The sequence below is a fragment of the Centruroides vittatus genome, unplaced genomic scaffold (assembly GCF_030686945.1).
Source record: "Centruroides vittatus isolate TY-2023 unplaced genomic scaffold, ASM3068694v2 contig_392, whole genome shotgun sequence".
Classification (NCBI taxonomy): domain Eukaryota; kingdom Metazoa; phylum Arthropoda; class Arachnida; order Scorpiones; family Buthidae; genus Centruroides; species Centruroides vittatus.
The window spans coordinates 780305-801024 of NW_027122208.1; the positions used below are offsets into that span (position 1 = coordinate 780305).

General features: G+C 37.3%; 3 protein-coding genes and 1 long non-coding RNA gene across 5 annotated transcripts in view; 3 read left to right on the forward strand and 1 right to left on the reverse strand.

The window, feature by feature from the left end:
• Swt1 (Swt1 RNA endoribonuclease) overlaps window positions 1-20720 on the forward strand; it is a 275536-nt gene that overhangs the window by 85194 nt on the left and 169622 nt on the right. Inside the window, exons 18-20 of one of the 2 annotated variants that reach the window (XR_010880852.1) lie at window positions 977-1073; window positions 1150-1223; window positions 1297-1433. Coding sequence is in view for 1 of the 2 variants with exons in the window: in XM_067271167.1 (XP_067127268.1) it covers window positions 977-1073; window positions 1150-1223; window positions 1297-1372 (247 nt within the window). In the remaining variant the exon portion in view is untranslated. Of the gene's footprint in view, window positions 1-976; window positions 1074-1149; window positions 1224-1296; window positions 1479-20720 lie in introns of those variants that run through there. The other variant, XM_067271167.1, reaches the window with a different exon arrangement.
• LOC136976008 (pancreatic lipase-related protein 2-like) lies at window positions 3138-12620 on the forward strand. Its single transcript, XM_067271207.1, is given in 10 exon segments — window positions 3138-3342; window positions 7351-7634; window positions 10512-10658; window positions 10732-10840; window positions 10971-11044; window positions 11046-11088; window positions 11167-11280; window positions 11416-11667; window positions 12205-12328; window positions 12407-12620. Coding segments are annotated over 10 exon segments (1485 nt in total). The 5' UTR covers window positions 3138-3218.
• Window positions 5894-20720, reverse strand: part of LOC136975991 (alpha-aspartyl dipeptidase) — a 170361-nt gene continuing 155534 nt past the window's right edge. Inside the window, exon 9 of the mRNA XM_067271192.1 lies at window positions 5894-5903. The gene's annotated coding sequence lies outside the window, so the exon portion shown is untranslated. The remainder of the gene's footprint in view (window positions 5904-20720) is intronic.
• On the forward strand, window positions 14022-14497 carry LOC136976031 (uncharacterized). Its single transcript, XR_010880866.1, has 3 exons — window positions 14022-14172; window positions 14247-14317; window positions 14395-14497. It is a non-coding gene; the product is annotated as an uncharacterized lncRNA (long non-coding RNA).

Genomic DNA, 20720 nt, shown 5'->3' on the forward strand with positions numbered 1-20720 from the left:
ATATCACAGTTTTTCTTCTTTATTTAATTCTGTTTTCTATAGATCTGTATCATTTGATAAAAGCTAGTTTTATTCATCTATAGCAATACATTGACTTGAATTATAACATTATCACTTGACTGTATACAAAGAAATTTTTCTAACTAGAAATTCTTTTAGTGCAGAAAAAACTCTCACTTTTCTATTTTTGAATCTTTCACCTGTGTAATAGAAAGATGAATGTTGTCAGATTTGTCATTCGGTTGCAATAATTTCTGATACATTAGGAAGCAACCTTTGTTAATAATGTAGTGATGTTGACATTTCCAACTTCTTTATTTAAATTTAAAAATGATCAATCAGGAATTCTGGCTGCTTTAGCCAGAATTCCTGATTGATCATTTATTTAGTAATAGTTAAATGATTTTAGTAATATAGTTAAATTTAGAAATTTTTTTTTTTGGTCATCAATTTCATTGAATTATTTTTTTCTTATAATTATTTCAAAGCCATTTAGAGCATTCTAGAATTTTCCAAACTCCAATTTTTAGTTTCCTATTTCAGGCACACGTCTGCACCTATTTCGAAATCCACATACTAATTGTCTTTATTTCATTAACCAATTTTCATTTTATTGTCTAAGTTGGAAGAGATTCAAATAAATTTTTTAAAATAAAGGATTTGTTTCGTAGACATAATGTTAAAGAAAATCAAGTTTTATTCTACTTGATTTCCAACAGGTCAAAAATTCTAACATTTCAGTACTATACTTCAAAGCATTCTGTTATTTATCACAGTAAGTCAAAATTGCTTTTACAATTTTACAATAAATCCTTAAAAACCAACTTCGTTTCATAAGGATTTTGCATTTAGTCCCGATTATTTTATATAATTTTTATTGATAGAAATACTTCAGTTTAGTGCTTTTTTTTTCAGAGGCGAACAAATGGCAGTGGTACATATGTTGCTAATAAGGCAATCTTTTTTATTATTTCAGATTAATATCATCAAACGAATTAGCAAACGAAAATAGGAAAATAATTTCAGACATGAAGAATGCTTTATATTCGTACACGGAAGGCATCGGTTTACAGGTAAAGAATTTAGTTCTTTTATAATCTATAATACGAATCCGGTTAGCGTGGAAACTTATAATAATCTCATTTTTAGTTTCCTACGTCGCCACCAAAAATTGGATTTACTAATAATGCATTGGAAGAATTTTTTATAATGCCCGAAAATAAGTAAGCGTATTTCTTTCTTTTTCTTAATATTATAATTAATAATAATTTATTTAATATAAATTATTTTTTTAAGGCAACTACTCGAAAATGGATGCGCACAGTTGTTACAGTTTCATTCAAAATTAAAAACGTTAATGCGGCGTTCGTGAAGGAGTATATGTATATGTTGTAATATATAAATATTTGTAAAGACATTCATCATAAAATACAAAATACATCTGTTAATAAAGACTAAAATATTTGAAATTGTAAAAATCTTATTATATTTATTTACTTTTTTTTAAATTAGATACAAAATGTGTTTTAAATAAATCGCCTTTGTATTTATTTATTTATTTTTTTTTTTTTCCTTCTTTTTAATTAAACACGTCTTACATTATTATTTGTCCTCATTTGCTATTGGCTTTTTAATTTCAACAATACTTCAAATTAAACTATTTTGAAAGTAATGTTGAAAAATTTTAAATTAACCTTTAGGATATATTTAATATTTCTATTATTTTTATATAAAATTAGTTTTGAAAAATAAGAAAATATATTACAGAATAAGAACATTTTTGTAAATTGTGCCTTAACCCTGGAATACCGTCACATTTTAAATGATTACTATCGTGGGTGAAAATTCAACCAGAAGCGAATTATTTATTTTAATATTTTATGGTTTTTAAATAAAATGTTAATTACTTTATTTGTGCATTTTTATACATATGTATGTCTATTTAGTGTTCGTTGTTTTTAATAAGTCTGACAAACATCATATAACTAGTCTAACAAATAGTAAACACATCCGCTGACAGTTGGAACGTATTATTTACCTATGTTCATTGCATAAATATTTCTGATATTTAGAACACTTTACTATATTCTTGTCACTTAAACTCGAGAGACCTTGTCTCGAAGTGCATTCTTTTCGAACGGGTTGTTTTCTCGGCACTACGCATCGAATTAGCGAGTTTCTTGATTTCGAGAACGAGTGGAAGATTTTTAATTTCCTAATGGTGGCTCGTCCCACGCTTCACCAAAGTTAAACCCAAGTCGTAGAGGAACCGGAGACTTAAAGTTGGCTTCTCTACCGGGCTGATTTGTATGTGTAAAGGATGCCGACATTAATTCGAGCTTCGTCGAGCATACCATAAAATACAGCCAGTGGCATCGTCGGGAACGAATGTTACACGCTCTCTTTTCCTTACTCGTGGATTTCCTCTGGTAAAACGGAAGCATCGCCGAAATACTCTTCGGAGGTGAATTAAAGTATCTTTCTCTGTCATTCCTAACACTTCCATTATACTGTCCGACTTCACACGAATCAGAATCTTTAACATTATCATTATCACTAATAACCTCAATCAATATTTTGTAAAATATCATCCTACCTATTCAATATTTTCAAGTTAAGGCATTCATTTGGTTCAAAGCTAATTGTGACGATAGTGCGCGCAATTTCTAGCAGACGACGTTAAAAATACAATGCTTTTTAACGCTATCTGCTGTTAAACCTCAGTAAGCTGCTAGATAGAACCTACTTCAAAGTGTTCTAGCAAGTTAGTGAGCAATTTTTAAAACGTAAAATTCGAAAGCTTTATTATGGTGGAATGTTTCGCCGTAAATGCACTAGCGGAAACCTAATGGCATACGAGAATAAAATGAACACGTGTCCGGCTACTCGCGCTCCCGGGCCGACCGAAATTTATGCGCCACCGGCATCTCCTTTCGTTAAAAATGCTATCGGCTGGAGGAACGAGTAAAAGAGGAGAGAGACTTTAAATTCCAACTTCCGAATCTCTCTCAACCCTTCACGCTACAGCGTAAATTGCCAGGCGATAAAATTTTAATGTAAAAAGGTTTAGCTTGTAAGTAGGAAATTTCCCGATAGGATTAATTCGGTACTTCTCTCTGTACGCTCCAACGAAGTCGCGTTTTTCAAGGATGGAAAGTTTTATTTCATAACGAATTTTACCCTACTTTATAAACAACGCCCGGTAGGAGAAGAGTCGGATGAATGTAGGGATGTTTTCAACGAGTATAATTATCGCTTTGTTGTTTCTTGTTTTATTCCCTTCCTCTCTTTCCGATCTTCGTCCGCTGTTGTTTAACAACAAATCCGGAGTTAATCTAACAGGTACGAATTTAAGTGTTTAAGAAAAAGCTAATTTATCGATACGGTATTTCTGGTGCGCCGAAATTAACCCAATTTACCCGTTGGGATGTATTAAACTTCGAAAGTAATGTACGTTTCGCGAACAAAAAATTTTGGTCTCGTTTCGTGCACGTAAATCAAGATAATAATAAACGAAACGTAAGTAAAATTAATATTTACGTGCACTACGAGGAGATAATGTTTTACTTTTTTGTCTTAATATTAAGGACGTGGATATAAAAATTGTTCTGTACTATTTATGACGGCTCTTAGTCCTTATCTACTTTTACCTCGGGTATGACTTTGCTGGGCCACAGAAACACTCGGCCCGGATTCTAGGAGCACTAACCGGTCAATTTACGCGCCATTCTTAGGCACGCAATGGGACGCGTGTTAAAACATACAAAGCTATTACTTTCGTAGAGATGTCCGAGTCATTTTGAAAATTTATCGGCGATACGAAAGTCATAAATAAATGTTAGCCCGTTACGTTCCGCCAGATATCGATATTTATTAGAATAATTACCCGTAACGGTACAACTTTTTTATATTTGATGGAAAAAAGACATTTCACATTTTTGCCAAGTACAAGTTTTACCGAGTCGTTAATATTTATAAATATCGGCGTAAGTAGTTCACGATTATTAAAACGTGGATACATTCGGATAACAAATATAAAAATGCAGTGTCAATTACCGTCGCATTAATTAAAAATGACGTCATTAAATTTCGATACTTCATTAAAAAAATGCTAATAATAGTAATTACTTAAGAGTTCAATAATATTTTATGATAGTCCTTACGTATTTTTTAAAAATCAAATTTGTCTAGTATATTTAAAAAGTAAAATAATTAAATCTAATCTAACCTAACGCATTAAATAATAAACCCGGTGATTATTTCGAATTGTTTGCGCAATCACCCGTTCCGCCGTAAAATTCAAAAAATTGCAGCGAACGCGTGGCAACGGACTACTACACCGATTTGGCCTAAAAATGGCGCGGAAGTCGGCCGGGTTTAAGGAGCCTCGCCCCGGTTAAACTTCGATCCATCCAATTTTCCCATCGGTGGCGCACCCATCCTCCGGAGAAAAGTTTTCTAAAAGCGTTCTCGCGTTTGTTTTCCTTTTTCTCCGGAGCCCCTCGGTTCCCCTCCGGGTGCGCCACCGATACTAGAATATGAAAGTTTAGGTTAGAACAGAGATCCCGACGGGGTCGTTGTACTTTCGGATAATTTTCAAATAAGAACGACGACGACGGTGGGAAATTCGTTAACCGATTTAATAACTTCTTCGATCGGCCGATGGAAAAGAATATTTTATATATAGGGGTCGAGGCGAGAAAAAGGGCAATCCCCGGGTCGGTGGTTAAATTTTTAAAAAAATACATCGTCGGTTATTATTATATGCAAATTTGCCACCAGTAACCGCTAACCACGTTTACCGTAATTAGAACTGGTAACAAAATTATTCCCAATAACCGGATCTTCGATCCGTATTAATTTTTATATAGGCCTATAATGCGCCGACATCTAGACGCGCAATATTACGCTCTTTTAAACGAATAATTCTTAAATCGGTATGGCGACCCTTCGAGTCCGTTATACGGATAACGACTCGTTTAATGTTTCCGAAATTTCAAAAATTTTATTTAAATATACAGATGCGCGGACACCGCGGGCCGCAGTCTCGCCAGTAACGTTCGAGAATTTAAGACGTTCTCCGATGTTTTCCCAATTAGTGTATAAGTTTTAGTAAGATTAAATCGTAAATATACTTTTATTTTTTTAAAGTCGTAATCAAAGTTATAAACTAAGTATATTATTAAATTGCCGAATTTTTCTTTCCCCTTTTATCGCGTGTGGTTCTATTTTATCCCGCATTAGGATTTAGCCACCGCATTTTTTTTTTTCCTTCTCTAAGGCAAATATTTTCGCATCGTATCGAACCATTTTTTATTTTTTCGTTGTCCTGTCTGTAATGCCAGACGATACGCTTTTCACCAAACACTTGGTTTTATTTCGTTGTAAGTAGTAGAGTATTTCCTCGACTATAATATAATCGACGATAACCGAATTAAATGTGTATTTACCACGCATTTTACCACCGACATTAAATAACGGTAACTGGTACTTGGCGGTCGTAAAGCGAATGCTGGCAAATTATTGTAAACACACAAAAAAAGTACGTTTGTTTTTAATGGTAAAATTCATTCGACTTTATGTAGGTTACTACTAAATTTATATAACGGATAGTACCGTACGTAGCGGTCGACGTTTTAAATAGTCCGTTAAAAATGGCCGAAAATTATCGTCTAGCATTTTTAATCGACGGTCGGTTAACGAAACGACGTCGTGGCATTTAGGCTATAAGACCGGAACGGTTACGTTGGTCGCGTAACGGGCCGGGCCGACGCCAAGACGATTAGGTTTACGTCGAAGCCCCCGGAAGATAGGCTAATGCGGTGGCCGACGTCCGACAGTACGGAGGTAATTAAACGAAAGAAAATGTAATATCTTACGTCAAATATGTTTCTCGTCATATTTTACGAGTTTTCAAAGGCGTATTTTGTATATTTGATGACAATTCTTCCGCCAGTCGTATTTTACCGAGATTGGACCCACGCCGACAACTCGCTTTCTAATTTTTATTAGTCGTTTATCGAAACGCGTTGTGTGTCCCGGCCCATTTAGTCCCGAGATATTCGGGATCGACGTCGTTTTAAAAAAGTTGCGACGTAGACTGCGCGAAGCGAAACGTTCGGCGCCAGTGCTCCGGACGGAATCGCTGGCTAAAACTTGTCGTATTTTCGACTAAAATGATAGGCCAGCGGTTCTGGCCGGATTACCCGGTAATATACTTCATTTTTGCATTTTTGAATTTTCGCGGGCGCCAATCGATTTTCTGGCGCGGTCGTCCGTAGAATTCTAACGCGACCCTTCAAAAATTCGAATAAGTCATTGGACGGAGGAATATCGTCACCCTTAAGCCGGCGCTGCCACCAGCCTCCGGTCGTCGCATCCGGTTTAAATGGAATAACGAACGCTCGAGAACTGGTCTATATTAAAATTTGGAGCTTCTAAGCGCTTTCGACAAATTAAGAAGCGGACTCGGTGACGAGACACCGGATGCCCGGTTATTTCTCGGACCGTATTTTCGCCATTCCTATTAGATTAGTTTTCTTTATATTTAAGAAAAATGTGACCGATTAATATTATTTTTAAGTACCTACTCGCTAGGTTGTTAGGCGAAAGTCGTCTATTTAGCCGACGTTAAGAGAGATTTTTGCCAATTTTCAACGTCTATTTGCATAGTTTGTTAACTGGTGCTTGATGGCCGAGCGGTAAAGGTGGCAGCCTACCGCTCTGGGGGACCCGGGATCGAATCCGAACGGGTCGAATAATCCCCAGGAATTTTTCGGGGGGTGGTCCGTTCGGATATGTCGGGCCCCGTCCCTCACCACCCGGTCGCCCCATTGTGGGCCTGGCCGAACCCATAATGGGCCTACTAAAAGAGGCCCTCTTGGTGTCCACAGGGCGGAAAGAGTTAAAAAAAAAAAAAAAAAAAACTGGTGCTTAAAAAAGAATAACTTTAACGCCGAGACCGAGTGATTTTAGTCCGGTTAGTCCGAGTAGTTGGAGTGACTCGATTATACCGGAAAATACGTCGATTCTCGTCGATTAAGGAGCCGATTTTCTTCATTTTTATGTTTTATTAACTCTCGATACCGAAGTGATCCCGGGATTAGAAATAAGGGCCGGGATCGTAGAGGGTAAAGGTAAAAGGTATCTGCGTAAAACAACCTCGGGCCCGCCCGCGCCGACACTACGCAGGATTAATTTCCCTCTTGGCTAATGCGAATAAAATAGTTCCGGTAAAACTTATTACTTTAGAGAAATACCGAAGTTGGTGTTAATAATAATAATAATAGACTCTGGATCGAATCCAATAGTAATTATCCTAAATGTTTTCTCGATTTTATTTCTTTTTAGTCAATATCGGTAATAATGTTATATGCATGGAGAAGCTCGGCTGTTTTAGCAACGGTCCACCGTTCTTCCACGCCGTCCGTCGTCCGACCAGTTTCTTACCCGTAGACAGAGCGTCGATTGGTACAAAATTCCTCTTATATACCGGTAAAAATCCTAAACGTGCGCAAGTTTTAAAGGCGGAACACCCCGAAACGATCGAAACGTCGAATTTCGACGGAAATTGGCCGACTAAATTCGTCGTGCACGGATTTATGTACAGCGCTTTCACCACTTCCTGGATGCGAGTAAGTACGGTACATTCTTGTTCCCTTACTGTATTTATTAAGGAGCGGTCTACGAGCCCTCCGAAATAAAGTCGTCTCGATCTAATAGAAAATTTTCCAGGTTGTGTCGCCACGTATTCTAGAGAATTTAGTAAACGCCTTTTACGATTTCCAAATTTCGAGTAGATATTATTACTTTTTAAGTCGTTTACGTACGAACAAATATTTCCTCCGGTGCCGGGTGTTGACCGATCCAGATTTAATGTTTATTGTATTAAAATATCAAACGTATAAATACTTTAAGGTTCTCGCTTTGACGTATTCACGCAAATTACGTGATAAACGAGAAATGTTTATAGTAATTTTATGCTGTATTTCCCGTAAAAAAACTGGTGAAACGAAGCTCGGCAAAAACGTAAAGGAAACTTTTGAAACTGGTGGCGTAAGCGTACCGGAAGCGGATTTGAGCGTAAGACCGAACGCGCGAATAAAGTACGCGTTACGACTACGGGATATTTGAACCAAGCCGCGTCGCCACGATAATACGCGGGAAAATAAACGCGGGCACGGAAAAAGACTTTCGGCTCTCTGTGCCTTATAATCGTCGCGTGCGGTCGGGCGAATCTAGGCTTTTCGGGACCTAGGGCTTATCGAAATCTAATAGGGCCCCATTTTTGTTAGCTTAAGAATCTTTAAATCGGGGTAATAATTATTATATTGTTAATGTTAACTATTTATTACTACGCGATAAGTGCTCGTTGTTAATGAAAAAGTATTAAAAATTTATGATGATAATTCAATTTTTGTGGGCCCTCGAGTGTCGAGGGCCCGGAGCTTAAGCCCTATTAGTCCCTACGCAGATCCGCCCCTGCGTGTAGTACATTAATTTGGCCGAACGTTAGAACACTTTAAGCAATAGCCAAGTCGAGGCCGAAGTTTTAAACGCGAAAGCGTGTACGTCGGACGTTCGGCGCCGCTTTCCTCTAAGCCTAGAAGTTTGACAATGGCGTTTGGAATGTCGAGCACGATTCCACCGACTTTCCAAACGCCATTGTCGAACTTCTAGGCTTAGAGGAAAGCGGCGCCGAACGTCCGACGTACACGCTTTCGCGTTTAAAACTTCGGCCTCGACTTCGCTACTAAGGGAAGACGAAATCGGGAGGGACGGGTGTCCGGGTTTCCCGGTAGTTAAGCGTGTCCTGGAAAATAGCGCGTTTATAGAAAAATTATTAGAACTGGTTTGGTTTACTTGGTTACGGCAACGAGACGCGTGAGCGATCCTCCCGGGAGGATGCATCCCGGAAAGATTTTTATGTAAAGCCGGCCCCGATTTAAGCGTTACCAACGCCAAGAAAACCCAGATAACTGCGGGTGGCCGGGCGCGAGACTACCGCTGTTCGGTGGTTTTATCCACTCGGTTACCGAAGGTTACTTATCGAGTTGCAACTTGAAAAATTTTAGCCTATAAATTCCCGCTGTGGTCCGACCGTCTCTGTCCTTCCTTATTCGTGAGAACGGAGTTAGACGAAAGTCGAGACCAGACGTGGAGATCAGAAAGCGGACCGAGTTAACTATACACTTTTTGTCTCGAAAATTGTTGAAACTAATATCATAAAATAATCAACGATCGCCCGAAAGATCGGGCTAGAATTTGGCTAATTAAATGATTAATATAAACCAATTTGTCACTAGAGGGACTAATATCTGAAATACTATAGTAGAGGTAACAGAGACTTATCACAACGCTACTGGAAATGTTAAAATGACAGAAGATTGCATTCTGACGATAGAAGTATCATTTTTATGTTACCAGTAGCATTGTGATAAGTCTCTGTTATCCCTTCTATAGTATTTGAGATATAAGAGAGGTTGCGGCCGACGTTTTCGTCTCTAAAACGTAAACGTCGAACGTCGAGCGCCGCCATCTTGCGAGCCTAGAAGTTTGACAATGGCTTTTGGAATGTCGAGCGCGGCGAGAAGTTCGACCTAAACGTCTGCATTTTTCTGTGTTTTGGATTAAAATTATAACGTATTTTATTAAAATAATCATTATTTAAGCAATTGCGAATAACATTGTAAAGAAACAGACGACTTTAATCCGGAAATTATTTAATTATTGCAAGCGATGCGTAGTGCCTATAGAATTTTTATATTTGCGTTCATAACGGCTTATCGTAATACTGTAGAAGTGGGTTTGTTCTTTCACGGCATCTTCCGCCATCGGTGGCATAATACGTTTGTAAATTTCTAAAAATAATTTCCCAAGCTGCTTTCGAATTCATATAAGCCGCAACTTCCCTCGACAGAAGTATGTAGCGAGAACAGGCAAAACGCGTTGGGATTTCCCTATTACCTTCGCTAATAACCTCGGTGGTTTTTAAATGTTTCCGCCATTTTTGAACAATATCTCACGAGTCGGTGCGCGACACGAACGTGCGGGGCAACGTGTTTCACTCGGAGTTTACCTTATTAATGTTTTTTATAAACCAAATACACTTTTTCTTTCTTTATACACGATATAAAATTTAAAAATGTAATTACGAATAAGATATTTTTGACAGAACAGTAGAAAAGTTACAAAAATGCTCGAAAGGGGGAAACTACCCGCTAACCAAATAGATAAACAAACTTCTCGCCCAACAGCGACTCTCGCACCAGCTATCGGCAACCCGAGACATTAGTTATACTGGAGAGCATAGCGCGAGGACCAGTGTATCTATCGACTCTGATAATACAGTCGGAAAGATTTAAAAAGTTGACTGTCTGTAGTCGGGTCGGAACAGTCGGCGAGCTACAAAGAAACGTGCAAGGAACAAAGCGTGCTGCCGAAATTATAACATAAATCGATATTCTGGATTTGGATACGGGCTACGAAATTAATTTTTAAACTTTTAATAGAGAGTGAAAGACGCCTTGTTATCCATCGGCGGCTTCAACGTTATCTTAGTGGATTGGATATTTGGATCCTTAATTTCTTATCGTTTATCGGCCGCTAACGCTAGAGTGGTCGGAGCCGAAATCGCATTTTTGATTCAAATCTTACAGGTATAAACGTATTATTAGTTTAATTGTTAATTTTTCTACGCGTTTTAAGTCACGAATTGTCTTCTTTGCGCAGAATATAACGAGGATTCGACCTCAGTCGATTCATATTATAGGACACAGCCAAGGAGCTCATATAGCTGGTTACGCGGGTAAAAGGATTAAATATCTGGGGAGAATAACAGGTGAGATTATTGTAATATTTTAGTTTATTTCTAACAAAATATTTCCACGGGTTATCGAAAGCGATACGATTTACAACATTGATTTTTTTGATAGTCGATATTAAATTAAACCGAGTTTCGACTTAATCAGGTCTAGATGCGGCGGGACCGTACTTTCGCAATGCTCCTTCTCCCGTTCGGCTCGATGTGACAGACGCTTTTTTTGGTCGATAATATTCATACTAATGCCGGAAGCAATGTTTTTCAAGGTGCGCCACTGATCATTTTATCATAAAATTAATGCCGTTAATCGTATTTTTATGTATTTACCGTTCGATCTCGTGTAGGAATCGGTACAAACGAAGTTTTAGGTCACTTGGACTTTTTCCCAAATGGTGGAAATTATAATCCTAGTTGTAAAGTATTTCCGGAGAAAAGACATGTTCGTACGTTTTTCGAATGTAAGTTAACAAAAAAACGCCGAATAATCCGATTATACGCTTTTACTACTAACGGCCGAATTAAAATGATTGAAAATTACTGCGGATAATTTGATTTTGTTAAATGATTCGTCAATTTGCATTCTCTATTTGCAGTGTTCTTGTCGACGTTTTTCTGTAATCACTTTGCAAGTTTCGAGTTTTACATAGAATCCATTATTAAATATCCGGATTGTTTCGTAGGAGTTCCTTGTTCCAGTTACCCCGACTTTTCTGCCGGAAAATGTATCTGTACCGAAGAGAATCCTTGTTCCGTTATGGGTTTTCACCTAGATAAATACCAACACCTTTCCAATAAAGCTTTCCAAATATTCTATCTGAAGACTGGGAGCAAGAAACCGTATTGTCGTATGTTCGATGCTCTACAAATATATATCGAAGATATCGATTTAAAATTTAATTTATTACGTATCGAATTAGATTTACATAATTACGCTACACGCAACAAAATATTATATTCCTATTAATTCTGAATTATAGTCGAGATCAAACGTTCGGATATCGCAAAACATAGGTAAACGTGTCTGTTATCTAGTGTTAAAACTGTGAATTTTAGCCATGCCCGGGAGCTTACGCGACACGTCGTTTTTGGAAAAATTTGCCATCGCACGCCGCTTTCTCTTCTCCGGTGTTATATTCCAAGTACGAAATACGGGCATACTAACTACGAATTAAGTCGGATTACGTCATACGTTCTTCCCGAATTATGAATCGAACGAATATTGTTTAATCGCTACGATTATAATTTATTATAAACTTTCGAATTTATTTGACAGTTTTGTCAAATAAATTGAAAAATTGAACGCTTATAAGTATTTTAATGTTTTATCTTTTCTATACAGTTATTTTAAAAATACGATTTTTGACAAATGTTTCTATTTCTAGTACATCATTATCAAATATTAATCGAGTTGGGAGGAGATGCCGGAGGAAGATCCCGTCGTGGAAACTTAATCCTCGTCCTTCGAGATACTACAGACAATTTCGAAACTATTACCTTAATAAATAAGTGAGTTAAATCGTAACATTATACATTAATTGTAATTAAGATAGCTGGAAGTTTTTAAATTGTTCTAAATTGCTCTAGAGACGGTATTTTTCGCACCGACGTGACGTACTCGTTTCTCGTAACCAACGACAGACGGTTAAACGTTAAAGACGTTTGGTTGAAATGGCAGAACCAACCATCGGACGCTTTCCAGATACTACGCGCCAAACGTTTCTTCAACGTAAAATATTTTAGATTCACTCCAATTACAGTGCATACTCACAGGTGGGCATATTTTTTATATTCTGTTTGATCCGTTACCTATTAGAAGGCCTTCCGCAATTTCGTGCTAGATATTTAATGATTTAAAAAATTTTTTATAAGTAGATTTTTGTAAATAATTACTTGTGTGATTTTAATAGAAAGTATTAAAACGACATACCAACGGAAACACACTATTTTGAACTTTCATTATTAATGGATAAAGAAAAAGACTCGGAAAAATACTATCGTACAATTTGTGCGGATTTCTGTACGCAAATCTTTCGAAACACAATTTAGGATTAGCGAGAATTCGAGATTAAGAAATAGCTTAATATTTTTTATTTTAAATCGAACGAATCGATCGTAGTTACACGCGTACTTTTACAGACTGAAAACCGAAATGTGGTGCGGAACGTGTCCTTCGTCTCTGCCTCTTAACAGATGGGTTCCTATGTGGAAATTAAAGTGCCAAGATGGATAAAGGATTTCGCGCGTCCTATATACGTGACAAATCTTAAGTTGTTGTTCAAATAAACAATAATTTTGTTTTAATACTAAACGATGCAAATTTCTCATTTATCGCAAACACCGGAGTAAAAAAGACAACTCGCGGGTGTTCAAATTTCTATCACCGCTTCGCCAGTAAATATGTGCGGGAAAAGAATTACGTAAAGTAGGTAAACACTCGTATAACGGATTCCGATTGACCGAGACATACGGGGACGAGAACACTTTAGCCAATTCACGAAAACATTTAAAAAAAATTAAAATTACAGATAATTTTAGAACAAAAATCACGGGTCAAAAAATATTCGCAACAAAAATAATTTAAATTTAATGTAAGCGTTGAGAATTCTTTCAATTGCTCCGAGAATATAATTTGCGTTTTTTATGATGCAACGTTTTTAAATTTTTTTATGACTGTTGTGTTTATTAATTGGTTCCGACAGAGAAATTGACACGGATTTTTTTACACAATCGAAATGAAAAAATGACCCGCAACGGAAGCGACAGAATTTTTCTCGTCCTCTGTTATAACTCCATTTCTGATTCATCGACGGTTTCTTTAAAATACTTCGGAAATCCTCCCTGCAATCTTCGCAGTATTTTCTATTCTGTATAATTGTTCTCAATTCAGTAACGGGCCCTTAAAATTTATTAAATGTTAAAAATTGAGCATATTTTCTGTATACACGAAACTGAATCGTGATGATAAAATTCAATTTTCGTTCTATGTTATTATCCCCGCGTTAATTCGGTTTTAAATCGGTTTAAAATAAAATTTGGTAGTATTTTAATAGACAGAACTTTTCAGAAACGTTAATCTGCGAAGGATTTCCTCGATTATTCCTAAACATTTTCGTACTAAACGGGAAACTACTAATTAGAAGTAAAACTATATTTTTTCAACTGAAATTTAGCATGAAATAAGAACAGGAAATCGTAACAGAAAAATCCGCGTCTTTACATTCATTAGTTTATTCGGCTTTCGTTAGTTAGCCTACAAACACCTACGAAAATGAAGATAATTTTAGCCGTGGCTTTATTTTGTATATCCTTCGATTCCATTTCTGCTTTGTCCAGTGTGACGGAACTTTGCGGTATGTACAGTATAATGCGGTCGATACAGTAAAATCTGCGGGTATATTTAATATTAGCTTGATTTATTACGTAGCTAAACCCACAAAGTGGATGGAAATATACTGGAAATGTTCGCTCAGAAAACTTCCTAATTATTACAGAAATGCAAGTATTATTTATACGGTAATTATACTGTTAAACGTATTGTTAAGTCAATAACTGTATTTGTATATTTGCTATAGTTATACACTAACATCGCTAATTGCGTTTACGATTTATTCGGAATCGACAGTAAAGGAAAGGGGATTATGTTTTATTTGTGTGGCAACGGCGCTGTAAAATCCAAAGTAAGTAGTACCTTAACGTTCAACTTCTATATTAAAAATTAATCTAAATGTATTAATTTTTAAATTTTTTAGATATACCCTTGTATGAAAACTAAACCTAAGGTGAGATTAGTCAATTTTAAAAATAATTTTACCAGCCGTTTATTAATTGCGTATACAGTTTAAGGGGGAGAGGTGTGGCGAAAATTACGTTATTGTACGCGACGGACAGGGAAGCCGTCGAGACATTTTTAGTAGTATTAGCTGGGATACGAATTTGGTAGTATACGGTATATACTTGTCACGCGATAAGATGACGGGCACGAAGACACCCGTAGCTAGAAAACTCTCGGGTTGGACCCGGTCGTGTGAAAAAAAAATATATATTTTTTAGAAGATTTTAGTCACTTCGATGTCGGGAGTCCGGCCCAATCGTAGGCGTAAACCGTAGTTAAGCGGGAGGGATTTGACAAAAGTACGTTATTATACACAATAGCAGAATACGGGTCAAAAATGGATCAAAACTGCATACGTAATTAACGAATGGCGCCTTATCGGCTTTGAAAATTTCACGCAATTCATATTACCGTTCAAAATCTCATTTTAGGTTGATAAATCTACAAATAATTGGAAATATAAACAGTATGAAAAACTCTTCCGATCCTGTTTTAACAGAGCGTCAGAAGTGACTTACTTCAATTAGAATTTAATTACTTACACTCGTTTAACTCGGCCAATTTTGAATCGAAAAAAATGTTTCTAAATACTTTAATCGGCGAGATCGAGTCTTATTCCCGCGTTTTGTTCATTTTCCGTTATGTCCAATTTAATTTTAAAGTAAGTTAAAATTGTGTTTCTATTCTTACTCTTTTCGTACCAAAAAATCTTAATTTCGTGAAATATCGCGTGCCCTAAACAGCTTCTACGTGTAAGAATCTTTTATAATACTTATAATACGAAACATCCAAACGAGAATTTTGCAATAAAAGCGAAGATCTCTGAATAACGCATTTATTAATATAACTGCGAATGAATCATAAATGAAAGAATGCACTTATAAGTTAATTCGCGTATTATTAATTAGTAAATACAATTACTGTATATACGATATGCGAATGGAGTAAGTACTAATGATTTTACAGTTTATTCAAAGCGTTATTAAGATCAGTTCGTTAACCAATGTTAAATCGTAATGACGATAAACTCACCACATAAAATCTTTAAACAATTATCGGGAGTGACTTCGGCTTCTTCGACTCGAACTAAGTCCTTCTACGAATCGCCATCCCGTCACGTCCGTGATTTAAAGTCGAATCCGATGTTAACTGTCACATCCGGGGTATTCGTCAAATCCAGGTATTATTATCTAGTCCGAGATTCACAGATCGGTTACATAATCTCCGTTTCACAATTAACGACCGAGATCCGTCCCACAGTTTCGTAGATTTTCGTTCATTCTCTCGAAACAATCGACAAATTGTTTCTAAAAATCTTTAAATTCCTTCCTTACAGCTTCGGCTATACTAGCAGCCCGCATGCCTGGTCTGTAAAAATAAATTTAAGTTTAAATATTTCGTCGACGAATGAAGCCAATTAAGCGAATGCGTAATCTGTCAAAATGGCACTTAGTCGAAAGGCCGTTCGTAAAAGAAACGGAGTTTTGGATTTCTAGGCCCCGTCCAAGCAACAGCGAGAGAAGTTCCGGTTTATCTTCAACTTCTTACTTTGATAGGATTACTTACCGACTCTGCACGGTGGAAGCCGCCCCGAAAAGTTTCTGTCTGTTTAGGACACGTCTACTAAAGAGGTGTCTTAAGAGAGCAAAATTAGAAAAAAAGCGCCCCACGTTCCCCCCGGAGTACGTACGTGGTTAAGACACATTTTATAGGTTTTATTTATTCAGATATACTTCGTCTGTACCGGTGGCGTGCCGTCTATGGGAGCTGCGCAAACGCCGCTTCCCTTCTAAAATATAAATACATATTGCGCGATTATTTTCATATTTTAACGTACTATGAATTCCTTGAAATTAATATTTTATTATAACCCAATTATGTATTTTATTACAGATGAAAAAAAACAGTAACGCTTCCAATGATTCTATCCAGGGCCGGCGCAGCTTCCTTATCGTAAAATGTCACCGCACGCTACTGATCCGTACCCCTCTTATCATTTGAGCAATGAATACGTCTTAAATGTAACTTAAATCTTTACAATCTTTTAAGAATTTGACAGTGTACTTAAATGTGACCCGACTCGAAGCGCTTCGTTACATTAGAGTCTGTGATGAAAATTTAAAGTTTGTTTGTTTGTTTTGTTCAGGTACGGCAACGCAACACTTGGGCGATCCGCCTAGGGAAAATGCCTTCCGGGAGGTCTTTTTAAGGATAACTGGCCCCTATTCGAGAATTACAGACTCGGAGAAAACCGGAAAACTCCGCGTGGCCAGCCCGTCCAGGCCGGGTCGATCCCATCACCGAACTCCCAGCGTTCGGGAACGGAACCGCTCGGACACTGTTGGGCCGAAATTTAAAGTTACCTCCCCGATCACTAAACACGATTTTTTGTGAATGCGTACATCTCGGCAAACCCGATGTCGTGACGAAGACGGAAATTCGAAATTTTCCCGGGCCCCGTGAAGTTATAAAGCGCCATTGCGAGTGTGACATTCTGGGCGGTTATCCAGCGGACGATGTCGGTATTGGTTGATTATTCGTGATGTATCCAGAATGGTGAGAAGTTTGAATATTTAAAAGTGACCGGATTTAGTAATAAGACAGTGGTTTGAAATGCAAAACGAGATATTTAAGAATTCGCACACAGCGGAGAAAATCCTTCGAGAGTATTCATTAGCGTTTAGCTACGTAGGAGACTGCTATATCGTTATACAAAACAAATTCAAAATCTAAAACATTTTGTTGATCTTTCTCCAAATCTTATATTTTTTTAAATTAACACAGTGATATTTATCGGCTTTGAGTGATAAAATTATATCAAACACTCGTGTAACACTCGGTACGTTGTAGAAAACGGAACTTCTAAAATTAATAAAGTTTCCACAGACAATGGATAACAGTTGACAACACGCGACAACAATTTCTTAGTTTTTCGACTGTTATATCGAAGCGATGTATTTGTCGCCGCGTTTTCCTGCGATTTTACAGAAAGACGAGTCAAAGACGAAATGTTTTTGGAGGTGGATTGGTAGGATCTTCGGACGAAGACCTCCAATTCGAGACAGGTAGAGACAAATAATCCTCCGCAGGATGCAGACGTTAGCGGGCTTCCGGCGCAATCGTCGGAATATCCTTATGATCCAGAAGTTGGAGGACTTCCGTCAGAGTTCTCGGAAATTCAAAACCATCCAGACGTCGGCAGGTTTCCTTCCGGGTTTTTTAAGCATCCGAATTTAAAGAGCGGGATAATCCCAAGTTATATTGGAACAAGACCGAGATAGCGGGATTGAGAAAGGCTTTCGTTAAGTTCGAAAAGGAGTTGGAGATGGAAGCAAATTTCCAGCGCGCAATGTTCGGAGGTCCTCCGATTTCAAAACAATTCCAATATATTTTTGTTACAGAGCTCATATGGAATTAAAACTAAGTTAATTAATTATTTCTTAAAGAATGCAAATATTAAAGGTGTTTGTGACAATTGTATTAAATGATTGGCAGATAAATATTTCAAAATCCTTATTAAAGAATATGTGACAAAAAATAACCATTCGTCCGAAAGTTTTCCGAGAACAAAAAATGCTAAATTAAAGATTCAATTAAATTATTAAAGATATCTTTAATTCTAATATGTATTAACTATTCGCGTTTTTCATGAACTATAGAGGGCGCTGAATTTTTACAAAATGACTACTTTATCTGGGTCGCTCGTAACTAGTAATGTAAAATTAATCATATATTACTAATCCGATATAATGATATATGCCGCTTGTAGCTGTTTATAGAGAAATTTTTATAGGAGAACAATTATTGCTAGCCGGACACGTCGTTATGTAGTATCGAAACGAGTGAGCGAGATCATTCTACACATATTTGTGCTCTTTGTGTTAAAAACATCAGCTTTCGCATTGTCCTATCGGGGCCGGATTTACAAGTAAAAAGCTATGTACATTGTTGCTTAGGCTTCGACTTTCGAGGAGCTCAAACATTTGTACAAACAAAAAAAAAAAATGAAGTCAAATTTTGTAATAAACATTTTTTTACAAACCAACAATATACTTTTCTTTTTATTTTGTGTAATATTTCATTAATTTTTTTCTAAGAATTAACGTAAGATCTTTTTAAAAAAAAATTGATAAAACCAATTTTAAAAAAAGATTTTTAATGGAATCGGTATAAAAATTTAATTAAATTCAGTTATAAAACAGAAGACTAGTGAAACCTCGCATCTGTTTCTTCCAATAACCGTATTGAATCGGAGAGATAGTCCGATTTAATTCTTTTCTTTTTATGATTGACTTCTAAAATTGTGAAGGAGTCGGTAAGGGGACTTACAGAGTTCGGCTTAGGGCTTCGAAATGCTCAAATCCGACTCTGTGCCCCATACAAAATTACTGGCATTTTAAACTTTAAGAAAATATTTATTAAAACTGACAGCGTAACTTGTTTATGTAAAGCTGGACAATCGGGAAAACCGCCCATTCTTAACAGTCTAATCCAGTGTTCCACAAAGTGTGTGCCGCGGCACACTGGTGTACCGTGGTCGATAGTTGGTGTGCCGCGGAAAAATGCCAAGTTTTGTGAAGATAATGCACCTACGCATAGCTGAGAGTTACGCGAGCGAAGCGCTTCGTTGCGCGAGGAGCGGGACAGCCCACCCGCGCGCCGTACGCATGCGCGTGTCAATGCGATATTGTAACGCTGCGTCCCGCTTAGTCATCGTTGTCACGCGCTTTTGTAAACTGAAACAAATCGGTTTTCGCCAGTAATTAGCCGCTAGTTTGTGATTGTGTCGTCGCGAACGTAACTGACTTTTTTATTACAAATAAATAGACCCTAATACATGTATGTGTATATAATGGATAAATTCCTTAAACATACCGCAAGTTCGTCGAGTGGAACTAATGATTCCCAAGAAGTAGAGTCAACGAAGAAGAAACCTAAGCTTGTTAATCGAAAATATGATGAGAGCTATGTACAGTACGTTATGGCTTTATATATTGCGGAGACGAACCGTGCCCAATCCCAAAATGTCTTATTTGTGGAGAAACTTTGGGTAATAATTCGATGGTGCCCAGTAAACTTTTACGACATTTAACTGCTAAACACCCATCGGTGGCTCAAAAGACAAAGCTTTTTTCAACGTTTGAAAGACCAGTCTAAGAAACAGGTAACTCTTACGAGTTCGTCTTTCAAAACATCAGACAAAGCGCAGAAAGCGAGCTACGTGATCGCTAACATGCTCGTTAAATCCAAGAAGCCTCATTCTTTCGCTGAAACTTTAATTTTGCCTGTCTGCAAAGAAGTTGTCAAGATTACGATTAGCCAAGAAGCCGCTAAGGAAATCGAAAATATACCCGCGTCGGCAGATACGATCTCACGTCGGATTAATGATACTTCTAGCGACATTCAATCAACGTTAATTGAAAAATTAAGGCTTAGTGGAGTTTTTGCGCTACGAGTCGATGAGGCTACCGATATCGGTGGTCACGCGCATCTCGTATCAAATGTGAGGTACACTGACGAATACGAAATAAAAGAGGACTTTTTATTTTGTCTGCCACTATCTGGTTATACCACTGCGGAAGAAATATTCAAAGTAACAGACCAGTACTTCGGCGAGCATAATTTGGAATAGCGCAACTGCGTAAGCATTTGCACGGACGGAGCGGCAGCTATGACGGGAAAAATTAGGAGATTTATAACCATGGCTTCTGAAAAAACCCTAATATTAAAAATGTACATTGCTTTTTACGCAGGGAAGCACTGATGGCGAAGTCTCTGCCTGATGAATTGTTGTCTGTCCTACAAGAAGTCAAAATTGTCAATTACATCGAGTCGCGACCGCCGAACTCTCGTCTGTTTAATGCAGTGTGTCGGGAAATGGAGCAGATCATCAGTCACTTCTGTTTCGTACAGAAGTACGATGGCTTTCTCGAATTTACGAGCTAAAAAATGAGACCCAGACGTTTTTTGAGGTCCAGGGTTCAGACTTTGCTTCTCTGTTTAAAAGAGAAGAATGGGTAGCAAAACTTGCATATCTAGCGGATATATTTGCCAATTTAAATGAGC